This window comes from Arachis ipaensis, chromosome B07 (assembly GCF_000816755.2).
Source record: "Arachis ipaensis cultivar K30076 chromosome B07, Araip1.1, whole genome shotgun sequence".
Taxonomy (NCBI): Eukaryota; Viridiplantae; Streptophyta; class Magnoliopsida; order Fabales; family Fabaceae; genus Arachis; species Arachis ipaensis.
In genome coordinates this window covers 48,795,313-48,810,084 of record NC_029791.2, presented here as the reverse complement: position 1 = coordinate 48,810,084, position 14,772 = coordinate 48,795,313, and the positions used below count along the sequence as shown (strand labels likewise).

Here is a 14,772-nt window from a genome sequence, read left to right as displayed (position 1 = left end):
AAGGTTGGGTACTTTTAAGCTGCGTTTATTTGCAGAGACAAGAATATGGAGACATAAAATCGTATTTGATAGAGGAGATATGGATAGAGACAATGTGTTCAGGGATACTGAATTAGTGTATTTTGTGTCCATCTTAACAGGAAGGACACGGAGACACTAACAAGGGACACAGCTTATTTTTTATTTTTTCTTTTATTATTCTTGTTAATTTTTTATAATTATATTTTTTATTATTATATTTTTCGTCTCAAATTTTTTGAATGAAAAAAATGAGAATAAATTAAATTTTTATAATTTGTTCTAATTTATCACCAAACAGGATATAAAAACACAATTTTATGTCTCTATCCTTTATGTCTTATTCTCAGTGTCTTATCTTATCCTATCTTAGAAACAAACACAACCTTAGGAAACAAACATCTATTATTAATGACTATCTTATTCATTAGCATTATTCTTATTATTATGGGTGATATTACGAAAAAAGAAAAAAAAAATTGCAAATATAATTTTTACATATTTTAATTGAATTTGTTACAACCACAATTTGTGGAAATCCTAGATTAATAAACTATGGAATGTCTAAGGATTATGTTATCGATATTTGTTCCAAAAACATGTGTCACTTGATAAAGTTTTGGATAGTGTTGTCCAAAAGTGATCTATGTGATACTCGAGTAATAAGTGATTGTGGGTTTAGGGTTTATAGTTATCTAATTTTTCTATTGTTTGTTATAAAGTTACTTGACGGGAAGTCTTGAAGCAATAGTTGAGTGGTTTTGGTGTGACTTCAAAGTTACATGTTCAAACCATGTAAACAACCACCGATATAATTATCAAGTTAGGCGGTAAGATTTGTAACTAATCACTACTTTATTTCTTATTTTGTCATAAATCGCAAGATAATGCAAACAAAAAAAAAACAAAAAAATAACACACGATAATGCATAGAGTAGTAATAAGTTTTGCATCTAAATATTATATTGTATTTAATTTGTTTTATTTTGTTAATTTGTGGGTATCGACAAGATACAACAACTTGAATTTGGAGAAACTTTCTTGACCTACAGACTTCTTCGGTCCGTGCAACGCACGAGCTTTCTGCTAATTTATTGTCAAAGGCACTGCATTGGCGTAATACTTGCCTAATAACCCCAAAAAAAAAAAAGGTTGCAATAAATTACAGAAAAGGAAATTGTACTAGGCAGACCACGGAATTTCTGGTTAGGTTATCATCCTTTGGCGGCATAAAACAAACTAACAGCCACTTTACAGAAGCTGTGTACATCCCAATATCAGCGGCTATAGGGAGGGGAAAAGCGAAAAGAAACGATATATGCTTTGGACAAATTCAATTTAAATATGCAAGTTCTTCGTATGATTCATGTTTCTAAATCCTATGGATTGACCTGTACATTTCTAACCATCTTTTGATTTTCCTTGACCGTGGGAGATTCCATTTCGAACACCTGCCTCTGGACATTTATGATAAAATTTACACTAAACTGAATAAACTTCGTCTGCCAAACTACAAAACTGGGCCTTATCAAATATGTAATAATTACAGGCAAAAACATACATCCGCGGCACCTTATCAATTTTTCGAGCTTCTAAACAGAAAAGCAACCTGCGATCCTTTAAATATCTTCATCAGAAATCCTATTGGACCACATAACCTCAATTTCAAGAGTTCGGGATGAACCGTCTTTATTGCCATCATGATGATTAAGACTGAATATTCCGCTATAAACTCCTTCAGTCACAACTTTATCGATTTGGATAGTGACTCTTCCGAGAGTTGTCTGGGGAGAAAGGCACAAGAGTTTAAGTCAGAAATTAAAGCAGAAGGTTTAGGTGTTTGAATGGTCGAGTACTTGAGTAAGCAGGAAGGTTCGAGAAAGAGCTAAGGGATCATTATATTTTCTACCATGTCAAATTAGTTAAGACATACTAGTGTGTGATTGGTTTATCTATTTTCTGTTTTCAATGTGAAAACATGTTTGGTTCATTTTATTTTAAAACAATTTTAGAAAATGTTTCCGGGAAAAATAGAAAATTTTGAAAAGGTCAAATTCATGTTTTTCATTGTTTTCCATACCCATTACTGAACTGAAAACACGGTGGCAGTTTAGAAATATTATTTCAACATGATTGTTTTTCTTTTCTGCGGTTCATCTTCCTCCTCCTCCCTCTTTCACCATCACTGAGCCTCATCTTCCCTCTTCAGCTGCTGCTAACCGCAACTTCAATAGCTTCCTTCTTTTGCAACCCTAATCCTCCAATCCGATTGTGCAGGCGCTTCCGCGGTCACATCCGTATCACCTTCAACAGACAACAGCGACAAAGCTCTGTCCTCGTCCTCCGACGACGCCATTGAAACTGTTTCATACAACTATGCTTGTTGATGTCGAATTATTGGAGGGTGGTCAGTGGAAGATGATTGGTCGACGAGAACCTGAATTTAGTTCTTAAAAACCATCACCATTCCCCATCCAAGACTTGCTCTGTTTCTTGCCATTCGTTGATGTCCTCTGAATCTCTGTTATCCACGCTATGAGGAGTTCAATTTTGTGCAAAGCTTCAACCACTGCTTGTTATTAGAGCTAAAACTGGATAGAAAGATCTACTCCACCATTGTTGATCTACCTCTAATTTTTTGCCCCTTTTTTTAATGAAATTTTTGGGAATTTTATGTTGATTGTCTCGCTCTATCTTGAGAAAATAGCATACCAATCATAATTTTCAATATTTTCATTTTTTAGAAATAGAAAAAACAACAAAACAAACATGTTTCTTAAAAATTAAAAAAGCAAGCTATTTTGGAAAATGAAAAGTGAAAATGAAAATTGAAATGTTTTCTTAAACCAAACACATTTTCAACCAACATAGAACAATTTTGTCACCCTCTGGTCACACAGAACAAGGAAGTGCAGTTAGTAGTAATCCTTGTGGCAGTCAACAACACAATTAGGGCTGGAAGTGAGTCAATCCAGCTCATGAGCCAGCTTAAACTCGACTCGTTAATAGCTTAATAAGCTAAACTCGTGAACTGGCTCGATTTTATATATATAGGTTTAATTACTTTGTTAGTCCTTATAGTTTCACAAAATTTTTAATTAGGTCCCTATACTTTTTTTCCTTTTAATTGAGTTCTTGCACCAAAATTTTTTTTTAATTGGATCCCTATACTTTTTTTTTCCTTTTAATTGAGTCCCTGCACCAATTTTTTTTTTAATTGAATCCCTATACAATTAAGTCAATTACTGTCAAGAGGGACCTAATTGAAAAAAAAATTGGTACAGGGACCCAATTAAAAGGAACACCTAATTGAAAAAAAAAATTGGTACAGGGACCCAATTAAAAGGAAAAAAAGTATAAGGACCTAATTAAAAATTTTGCGAACTGGTGAGCCGAGCTTGAGCTTGGAATTGAGCTCATAAATTAAATGAGTCGAACTTGAGTTTGGATAAGCTCAGCTTATTAGCTCGTGAGCTGGCTCAATTATATATATTTATATATACACACATATATCCTATATGCATTTAATCTATACTTTTAATATTATATATATTAATGATCTTAATTATTTAAAATTTTATATTTATTTTTATATATAATTTTGATGTAGGACAAATAAAAAATTTATAATTTATTGATATAGAATTATAGATTATATTCCTATTATTTGAACCAACTCGTGAGCTTGAACTAGCTCGTAAGTTTTCGGTGAGCCGAGCTTGAACTTAAGAAATAAGCTCGATTGTTAATGAGTCAAGCTCGGCTCACTTCCAGCCCTAAACACAATATTAGTCAAGATATAAGGACATAAATTAGCGAAATTTATCCTTTCCAACATCAAACTGGTAAGACTCAATGCATGAAAATAGAGAATGAGTAATCATTAGCAGAATAAATATCCAGTTACCTTCCCAAAAGTATTCTTGCTTTTGCATACAATATGAAGTTTTTGGCCCTTTGGAGGCACATCAAATGCCCACGTGAATCCTTCTTTCCATTCTGGAGAAGTACCATGAACCATCTAAGAAGCAAACACAACACGATAAAAATAAATGCTCTTCCACATAAAAAACTGGACCGAGTCAAAAGTAGATCATATCTGAAATAAATTTTGGCAGAATTATACAATCAAAACTAAAACTTTTTGGGCTAGGAAATTTGAGAAGAGCAAACAAAAGTTTGTTGGACAGAATTTTAACCTGTGTCCATGAATATTTTAAAAAGAAAAAGAAAATAAAAAAGAACAAAGGACTAACATTTCAGGTCCAAATGAAAATTAATAAACAGCAAAATGTACAAGCTTAGATATAAAATTGGTGCTCTTGCATGATGGAGCAAATTGATTATTCTTAGGAAAGAATACCTTGGTTTGGTTTGGAGGACCATTGCCTATTGTCAACCTGCAAAATGCACATGTACCTCCCATAGTTTGCTTGAGGTTATTTCCACGCTTAATGATGACAGTCAAACAACCTGGTAAGCAGTGCAGAAGAGAATCTGCCCTCTCATGGAAGCTTGGTGGGCAGGTTTTCATGAGCATTTGCAAGATGGGGATCGCTTCAGCAGCAACTATAGCCTGAGACTTTGCAATATCTATTGGCATAGTTGACCAAGATTGTTTCAGCAAGCAAAAGGTATCAAGTACGGAGTCCTGAGCTGCTTCACCGCCAGATTTAAGAGCTCCTACCAAATGAGGAATACAAACTGTTGCAGCTTCGGACACATGGAGCTTAGGGAAGTTCATGAATATCACATGCAGTGTTTTCAAAACCTCTTCATTGATTGTGGCAGTTGACCACAACTCTCTTTCCAATGAAGCTATATATATATAACAAACCAACTAAACTTATAAGTAATATATTTGGTATTTATCTAACAGACAAGGAAAAGAAACTTATTATACTAGCTGCCATGCAGCAGAAAATCCTTCATACACCATCCCCTTATGCTAAAATGAAACTACAAAGAGAAATGTATATAATAAACTTAGTATTTTTCGTATTTAGTTGCAGCACAATGCACGCTGCTTCAATGACAACTCTTCTGACAAGCAAGTTTTATAGGATAGGATTAGACATGTGCCATCTATTTTGTGTAAAGCTCATGATATTTATAGAACACTTTTCCTCGGACAGTTTGAGAGACTGGAAAGCTATGCTTCATAGATAACTCTTTTGGCTGTTTTTTGCTCATGTATGGAGGAACTCTTATCCTCTATATTGTATTATTCTTCTCTTCATCTTAATAGAATTCTTCTCTTACGAATAAACAGCGAAATTAGGATTTACAATTGGAAATGAAGAGAATGGACGGAGATCAACTTATTTATATACCTTGACATTTCCAATTACACAAAAACACGTCTAGTATGGAAAGGCAACAACTTGTTGATTAAAACTCAGTTTTCTAATTTCAGAAAGTCTAAAACCAGATATAGGCTGAAGCACAAGTCCTATGTGTACAAATTCAAATTTGTACAAATTCAAATCTGTACAAATTCAAATCATACTGGCTCAAACAAAAAGCGGCATTTCAAATAACAATCATTCCTCACATATGACTACACTTCTTGCTTAAAACTATATCTCTGTAAAACATTAAATTAAAACTTTTATACTACAAATCGGAATACATACAGAAAACATCGTTGGAAGCCCCCTCCTGTCACCATAATAAGTCCACAAGGACCCCGAGAAAAGGCTCAAAATATAACTTAATCGCCGCAGCTCTAGTGTAATTCTTTCTTTGAAGTTTGAAAATTTAAAACTAGTACATCAAAATTCGACATCTGTACTCACAAATATTATAGTTTAATAATGCCCATCAAAGCATCCCATACAATTTTGTAGTCAAGTCATAGAATAGATTGTGTTGACAAAAGCAAAGTAAATGATAGTATGACAGGTTTTGAAGCTTGAAAATGTGTGCTATTGAACGAATTTCTGGGGACTACATTAAACCAAAGAGAGAACTAAGCAGAAATAGGCTTACTACAACGATGATAGATGATAGTATGATATGATGCAATGGCTCTGTTTGATCCCCATTGTTGTTATTGTCGTACATTAAACCAAAGATATGAACAGGAATTAACTTGCATCTCAAGTAAAGAACAAATCAGGTAATATCAAACAGACATGATTACTAACAAAAATGCCAAATGTAGTTGGGGATTGAATAGTGCAAGTCTAGATTGGACAACACATAAACAGAAGTAGCATTTAAAATATACCTGTCAAAGACCTTATTAGCTCATTTGACACATATTCTTGTAGAGTGTGGGTAGAGAACAAAAATTTGATCAGCAATGCTGCTTGTGCAGCAACTTCTGTATTTGGAGACAGCAGCAATTCCTGAATCACCAATATGCCCCCAGCTTCTGCAACAGCTCTTCTGTTGGTCCTGCTGTTCATGACGAAGTTCTGCAATGCACATATAGCCACCATCTTCATTTCTTCAGTTGGCTGATCTTCAAGTAAACTTATCAATGCACGGCATGCAGAAACTGAGTCACTAGCTCTAGCATGTCCCTCGTACTGTGAAAGATCTCCTAGAGCTAAAGCAGCAAGAAGCTTGCCAGGCTCTGATTTGGTACGCGGATCTAATAGATACTGTGATAATGGTGCTATAGCATACCTCGACATCTTCATCTCTCGTACATTCACATTGTTGAATAAAGCTTCGAGTAATCTACCAGATGCTTCTTCACAATTATGAGATCTTAGAAGGTCCAGCAGAGCATCTATAGCTCCAGCTTCCACCATCTGTTCAGCACTTGAAGCATCACTTGTGTCATGAACTACTAATGCGTTAAGGGCTATGCTAACTGTATTCTCAACTTTTGAGTTTAACAGTTTTACAAGAACCGCCACAGGAACTTTGAAATAGTAATCCGCATCAGAATATAATATATTAGAGAGAACTAAAGCAGCTGATTCCCAGAGTGCATGTGGCGGTTGAGGATCATCTTGAATAATAACCTTTGCAAGCTCAAAAATACCTCCGGCATCAGCAACTGCCTTTGGCCAGGTTTTAGAAAGTTTTTCCAATGCTTTTATTGCTGTTTGTTGCAAGTTCAATATTCCAATTCCTGCAAGCTGTACAAGAGGTGGAACTGCATTTTTTGTTGAAATATCCTGTTGAAAATGCTCCTGTGCAAGAATATGAGCTAAGAGTTCTGTGCCAAGTTGCTGAATAGCTTGGGATGGGGATTCCAGAAAAGAAATCAAGGGTTCAATAACTTCACTAGGTGTAAGCTTTAAAGTTGCAAGACTTTGTGGCTTTTCCAATATGTTTACAAGTGCTTGTAAGGCACTATGCTGTCCCCATAAGTTGAAATCTCGACATAGCAAAACATGGAAAAGGGGTTCTACAATTTTTGCAGCCTCTGAACTTCTGGCAATTGCATTACTATTTGTTAAGATGCGAAACAGCTCAGCTATAGTAGAGCATAATGAGCTAGGTGCTAATGGTAGTAGCTTGAGACAGTTATTAATAATTCCAGATTTGACCATGTCTAATTTGGTTGGAGTCCTATCTTTGCCCAATCTGAGGAGAACAGATATGGTTGCCTCAATAAGCTGATAGTTTGTACCAGAAACCAAGCTGACAAGGAAATCCACGATGTTACAGGCTGCTGCAAGCTCTACCTGATGTTCATCTTCTAACAATCTGTCAAAAGCACAAACCCCAGACTCTATTGCACTCTCAGAATCAGACTGCATCAGTGATATAAGGGGTTCTATGCATTCTGAGGCAATTCGTTCTGCTCTGATCTTACTATTACCAAACAGTACAAAGCAGAGTTGCGCAGCATAATTCTTCAACTCCAAGGATGAAGCGGAGGACAATATTTTGTGTAAACTTTCAAGTGGGTTGCCTTCCACATCTGTAAACAGAGATGCTTTTGAAGAATTTCCTGACATTAACTTGACCAAGGCCATTAAAGCAGCCTCCTGCTCACTTCCTGATGTATTATTCAGCATGTCAACCAATGGATGAACGGCCTGTTTAGCTAATTCTGAGTCTCTAATATTCAGAGAATCAAAGAGTTCATGGAGTGCTCTAGCTGCACTATATCTAGAATTTCTTGAACCAAGACGCAAAACAGCTATGAGTTGGTTCAGTGAATTTGTCGATGCTTCATGATTAATTAGGTCAGAATTGCAATATAATATTCTCAGTAAGTCAGAAATAGTAGCCTCAGTAGTGTCTTGAGGGCTCAAGGACAGGTATTTGTTCAAAGCCTCCAGAGCTCCAGCTTCAGCAAGGATTAATTTATTTGTATCACTCCCATCTGCAAGGGAAATCAAGAGTCTAAGGGCAGCTGCTGGAGCACCAGGCCTTTCTGGTATTGGTTTCAAGAGATCTACTAAAAGAGGTATAGATTTCCGTGCAACAGATCCCAGTCTTACATCCTCAATTTCAAATAGATGATCCAAAACAACTTGATCTGGAGTTCGCACCAAGGAAAACTCATCTGATAAAGCCATGAGATTTGGCATATCTGTTTCTATATGCCCAATCATAGTTATCAATCCTGGGACAGCACCAGAATTTGCAATGGCAAGACCTATTCCCTTATCACCATTTTGAACAAGACTTGCCATAGCTTGGGCAGCAAAATATTTGTCAATTACTTCCTCAGATGTTAGAAGTAGACTCAGAGAAGGTACAGTGCACATTGTTGCAGGAGATTGAATGACCTTTGTATCTTGAAATAAAATGGCCAAGAGTAATGCGCTGATCCATATTTCTTCAGTATCCTCATATTGTGCCTGTCAATAGGGAGAAATGAAGTAGTCTATCAGATTCAGCAATGATGATTTTTTCCACAATCTAACAGACAAATAAATCTTTGAACCAGAAATGCTCAATACCAATCATCAACCATGTATACTAAATATAGTATTTTAAGGGGCAATTGATTAATACTACAATTTATATTTCTTGCTTCAGACAAATTCAGGCCCAGGCAACCTTACACGGAAAAAAAATTATCACAGTGTACTTTTAAAAAAAAAGTAGGGTAAAAAAAAAGTAGGGCTTTAGACCAACAAGCGTGTTAAATTAAAATTGTATGAGAGGAGTTCAAAGTTTTGTATAAAAAGAAACAAATTATAGAATAATTTTAAAATCGGAACACATTTTGGCAGGCTGCACTTAGCCTGGATTTTCACCCACATCTTTCCCAAAGTACATCCTGAACTCAGTTCCTAGCTGAACACCAATAAATCTCTGATTCTCATTATTCCTTCTTCAATAGAAACTTTCCAAACCATTCTCTTTTCAGAAAAATGTTAAGAACAGCTTTGCAAATCCATTGAATTCGAATACATCATAGATCTAAAATGAAAGACAATTTTTGTTGCTCTCCTCTTTCTTTTGCAAATTCTATATAGAGGCTCCCAAGTTATTGTTGTATGTCTGATTGTAAAAGGATATTTTCAAGCCAGTTTAAAACAGTAAATACCTACGTAGGTGGCAGGTAGAAACTAGTGCTGTTGCACAGCCTTTGATTGCAAATTAGGCATTTTATATTCCAGTGTACATGGATATCAGCAAATGAGCTATCACATTAGTTAGATATGATGTCATTCATGTGGCACTACTTAAGGTTGTAAACTTCATCGACAAGTATCAAAATCTCTAGAACGCAAGGTCTAGAGTCCAACCATTGTAAATAACAATTAAAATTTCAACAAACGGTAAAGTAGACCTATGTGTTGTCCATGTAAGAAGTGCAATGGACCATTGCAAGAAGAGGCTCTGTTAGATATAAATTTAATTATGTATATACCTAATAGTTTAAATATTGGAAACAAGGATTCACTAAAAATTGGCTACCAAAGAGACAACACAATGAAAGTGGGTTAAATTGGTATACCTGTGGATTTGAGACATGTCTTGCAAGTTTCTCAGAGAGAATTTCCAGTCCACCAGCTTCCAAAATTATTAATTTGTTTGTTACCTGAACAGAAGCAATAATTGAGAGTAACCACAAGGCAACAGTACCACCCAAGACTGTGGCTGCATCAGGAATTTCTGACTCATCAACTTCTGGAAATGCATTCTTCTCCATAAAACCTCTAGGGGTGCAAACTTCGATTTCTAACAATGAACAATTAGAACTTTGCTTCATCATGTCAACTAAGGAGTAAATCAATGGTTTTTGATATCCAGAAGTGTCAAGCAAATCCATTGAGAGCTCTTTCTTATCCTTTGCAGCGCAAATTAGTAAGGCAGCTGCTCCAACTTTTACTTCTAAACTAGCAGAGTTAATTATTCTATGAGCTAATGATCCAGTGCATCTGGAACTAGAAGACAACAAGTCACCAAGAACAACTGGCTGATCTCCACAAAGTCTGGACAAAATTTCAATTGCCTTGTCTTGCACAATGGGTGGACCATCAGCAAGGCAGCAGACAAGGGGTTCTAAGCAAGATTTATCAGCCAGAACCAACAATGGAGGATAAGTGAGGCTGACATCATGTTTTGTCCTAGCTAGCAATGCAATCACATCTAAAGCATCTGCAGCTTCAGTCTCATCTATATGCATAGATCTTAACGAATCAACAAGGGCTAGCAAAGTTAAACGGCACTGTTCGTCTCCCTTAAGAAGATCTCCTACTGAAAAATGCTTCAATAATTCATGAAGAGCTCGTGATGCATTTTGTTTACCTTCCAAGGTTCCTTTCTCCAGAATTCTTGTTAAAGCTGGAACAACATCTTCAGCCAGGGCCTCGGCAGCAATATAAGGATCAAAAAGAAGGTTGGCCAATGCAGCAACAGCGGATTCAGAAGCAGCAACAGAAGTTTCTGCAGCATCCACACAGCATGTTTTAGCCAACTTAATTAGTGGCTGAACATCTCCTTCAAGTACTATATAAGACAACTTATTTGCAGCTTTGCTATTGGTTGGACGTGATAGAGAACTTAATGCTCGAGCTGATTGAATGGCCACACCTTGATTTTTGTTAGTCAGAAGCTTCATTAAAGGAAGCACAAGGTCTTCATTTACTAGACCATCACAAATGTCTTGTCTTGTGGTAAATAAATTAGCTATCGCTGAAGTTGCAAATTCTTGGGTTTCCTCATTTGATGCATTGATAACCTGAACAAGACATCTTAGGCCTTTATTTGCTGCACATCCCTTTTCCACAAGATCTTTCTGTGAAACCACAGTAAGTACATGACCTAAAACTTGGATTATATGGCCCTTTGAGGTTGGAGAATCTCCTAGGAGCATTGCTAATAGCTGATTTATCGTTGCAGAATCAGCAACTCTGACAAGCTTCATCAGTGCCAAAGCAGAAGCTTCTTGTCCTTTTGGCCCACCACTCTTAAGAAGCCACAGAAATGCTGGAATGGCCCCAGCAATTTCAACGCAAGCACGGATGTCTTCACTGTGACAACACAAACTCCAAAGAACATGAGCTGCTTCCTCTCTTGCTTTTTGTGATCCTGTCTCCAGCAACTGCACCAATGGTGGAATCCCTCCAGCAGCAGTGATTGCCCACTTGCTGTCCTCAACTTGGTCAGTTAAGATTGCTAGCAGTTCAACCGAGTACTCTTGATGCTGCTCACTAGATAATCCCAGCATAGATATAAGTAACTGAATGCCTTCTCTTTTTTTTATCGCCTCCCATATTCCTACCCTGTCACAGCACAAGCTTGTCAGTGAACGTATCAAATATCCTTGCACATCAATGGCAGCCATAGTTATAAGCCCAACGAGAACCTTCTTTGAATCTGCTTGATTGAGAAACTTCGAGAGATAGACATTACCATATAGGCTAGCCATGGCCTCAAGGACACGCTCTTGAATAAGCTTGTTATCTCGAGGCTTTAAAAGAGTTACTAAAGTATCCTCTATCTTAGTTGCATCAAAATGATCCTGATCATCATCAACTTTTTCCTCAAAGACCATAAGGGTGTAAGCAAGAGCGCCTATTATATCACCAACTGGAGCTGTCAAACGAGGAGAACAGGAAAGTTCTGCAAGATATATTATTAATGCAGGCATGCCACCACATAAATTGGCTAGAGCTCGTGTTGCATGCCCTTGAAGAGCCTGGCCACCATCAGATTGCATACATTCTTTTGAAGGAGCAACTATGGCTCCAATAAGGATTTGAACACCATCAGAATCAACAATAGCTTTCTTCGCATTGGTTGACTTTGAAGAAAGGGCCTCTAGAGCATCAGCAGCACCAGCTCGAACAGAAATATTGTTTTCCTCCCCTACAAGTCGAACTAAAGCTTTAACTGCTCCAGAGTCTATTACTTTTGGGATGCTACCACTGAAAGCCGACATTAGACGAGCCAACAGAGAAGCTGCATTTGACTGAGAAACAGCATTGTCTGAAGACAAGAGATCCACAATGATTTCAATACCTCCAGCTTCTAATGTTGCATTCCAGTAGCCATCCTTATCACCACACAAATTTCTTAATGCTCCAGTAATAAAACCCTCAACAATTTTGTCTTGCTTGTTCTTAGGACTTAGTAGATTCCACAACGTTGGAACTACATCTTCTGTAACAAAAATTTTCATACCAACATTATCTTCTGACAGACCTCCAATGGAAACTTGATATATTGCTTCAGCTGCCGCCTTTCTTGCATCAGTTGATTCATATTTTAAAATTGACAGCAATGGTGGGACACAACCACCAAGAAGAACTTTTAACCTCAAGTCTTCATCTTTGCACAGTACACTGAGAATAGTAGCAACATTAACTTTCGCAAGAGAGGTTCCATTTCTAAGAATGTTTATGAACAATGGCATCGCTTGAGAATGAGTGCCAATAAGTGCCCTGCCATCCTTTCTTCTCCTGGCAATACCTAGCAATCGTGTTGTGATAAGTTCCTTCTCTTGTGCTGATGACAACTTGGCATGCAGTTGCTCCACAAGCTTAGCAACTGTTGACATAGTAGACTCGGGATCCTCTATTTCTGTAGCCATAATAAACTCCCTGTATATTTTTGGGTAATTATTCAGCAGCAACTTGTCAGTATTTACACAATTACAAGTGAAGGTCATGTAAAGCTCAGCTGAATCATAGACATCCATCACTTGTACATTGAATTTCAACCAAGTCCACAGCACTCATTTACAACATTTGTCTGGTTTATAAAGTAAGATTCTATGAATAGTAAGTTCCTATTGATTACGAAACAGAAGTACTGACCTAGGCTCAGAAGAAGAATAAACGGACTGGTGCTTCTCAGGAGAGGGAGACTTTGACATTTGCACACAAAACGCCAGTATATGCTACTGGCAGGATGCCTGAAAATTTAAGCATTCTGAAATTTAGGCATTCATAAAGTTCATCTCTTATTAGCAATTTGGTAGGCCAAAAAAAAATGTTGGGGGTGGGGGAGAATATTGACATGCACTTGCATCAGTATGTACTCTGCTTTCATTAGATCACAAGACCAATTTCTAAGCAAAGACAGCCCTCAGATCATTGCTCTAGTTTTCTATCAGACACAGAATGAATCTGCTTAATCAATACAAGCCAGTCAGCCATAAAATCCAGGGCACAGTCTACCAATTGCAATGCAAAAAAACCTACTAGCAACAGAATAAAATACAACGGATTAACTGGAATCACGCAGAAAATGGTAAATTTGAAAGAAATGAGCGTAACTATCAATTTTACACTGACTCAACAAAAAGTGACAGTGACAAGCAGGTTAATTTCTAAATTACTGCAGAGTATCATCAGTAAAATCTCATCATTACCAAAACGACACAATGTGGAAGAAGCAGTTTCGTATTGTCGTTTCAACCACTAAATAAAAAAATAATAATAAAAAAAGGAAGACAAAAACAACAGGGGAACTGAGAGTGAGAAATTGACAAAAATTTCAAAACCCAAAAATAAAAAAAAAAAAACTACCTCTTGGAAGATTGAAATGCAAATGTCGCAGTTACTCCTCCCTCCATCCAGCTACACCCAACACCCCAACCACATCCTCCTCAATTCACACCCAATTCTACTCTGCAAAATGTATATAACCAAACTTAGCCCGAAACGGATCAAATGTGGAACCGAATTTCAGATCTCTGCGAATAATAAACAATTAAAGGAAGAAAAAACACAGAAACTAGGGGAAATCCGGATATTAAAATGGTTAAAACGAACAAAGATCAGATCGAAGAGGTGCATGGATCGTTTGAACAATGATAATACAAAACAAAATCGCGAGAAAGAGGAAGAGAAACCCAGAGAATTCTCGAATCTCGCATCCAAGGAAGAATAACGGAGGGAGGTATTGTGTGCGCTTACTATTTTTTTACATGTAACTCGAAATTCAGAAGCCTGAGAAGGACTTGAATGAGAGCAACGTGAAGAGAATGGAGCCACAACAAAGGACACAGAAACAGAGACTGAAATGGAGAGAAAGAGAAAGAGAAAGAGAAAGAGAAAGGTTATTATATGTGTGATGGGATTGATTCGTCTCTTGTTTCGAGGTAGGTTATGTGAAACGAAAATATGGGTTGGACCTGGAACACTAGTCAAAGCATTTTGTGTCAGCTCTTTTGTGTAATTTTATGGTGGCTAGGAATACTTTGTATAAAATTTCGCTGTCAAAGTCAATAGATATTTTAGTATAGTAGAGTTAGAATAGGATTTACCCAATGTATGTAATTCAAGATTTTTTTGTAAAATTTAGAATTTCTTATTTTTTTCTTTATTAAGAGATTAAATAAATTCACATGAAATTTTTTAGTTAGATCCTAAA

The 14,772-nt window shown here is 36.7% G+C and overlaps 1 protein-coding gene across 7 annotated transcripts; it reads right to left on the bottom strand.

Moving 5' to 3' along the window:
• LOC107608742 (protein CELLULOSE SYNTHASE INTERACTIVE 3) lies at positions 1,166–14,452 on the bottom strand. 7 transcript variants are annotated; one of them, XR_002351521.1, is made up of 9 exons: positions 14,316–14,452; positions 13,926–14,027; positions 13,212–13,309; positions 9,905–12,995; positions 6,251–8,795; positions 4,382–4,836; positions 3,926–4,039; positions 2,099–2,551; positions 1,166–1,802 (listed from the first exon to the last, which is right to left on the bottom strand). XR_002351521.1 is itself a non-coding variant. In XM_016310460.2 (8 exons), exons 3-8 carry the CDS (start codon positions 13,268–13,270, stop codon positions 1,638–1,640), a joined length of 6,429 nt encoding a protein of 2,142 aa, XP_016165946.1. In that variant the 5' UTR covers positions 13,271–13,309; positions 13,926–14,027; positions 14,316–14,452; the 3' UTR covers positions 1,166–1,637. The 7 variants fall into 7 exon arrangements, 3 of the variants coding, with proteins under 3 accessions (XP_016165946.1, XP_016165949.1, XP_016165948.1); XR_002351518.1 differs by having other exon boundaries at positions 2,099–2,539; XR_002351519.1 differs by having other exon boundaries at positions 3,926–4,017.

Bases quoted from the DNA above. Each gene is read 5' to 3' on its own strand.
- LOC107608742 (XM_016310460.2), bottom strand. From the start codon at position 13,270: ATGTCAAAGTCTCCCTCTCCTGAGAAGCACCAGTCCGTTTATTCTTCT. The intron at 4,837-6,250 runs GTATATTTTAAA...ATATATATATAG, and splicing joins GCTAATAAGGTCTTTGACAG to CTTCATTGGAAAGAGAGTTG. The intron at 4,040-4,381 runs GTATTCTTTCCT...TTTGCTTCTTAG, and splicing joins GTCCTCCAAACCAAACCAAG to ATGGTTCATGGTACTTCTCC.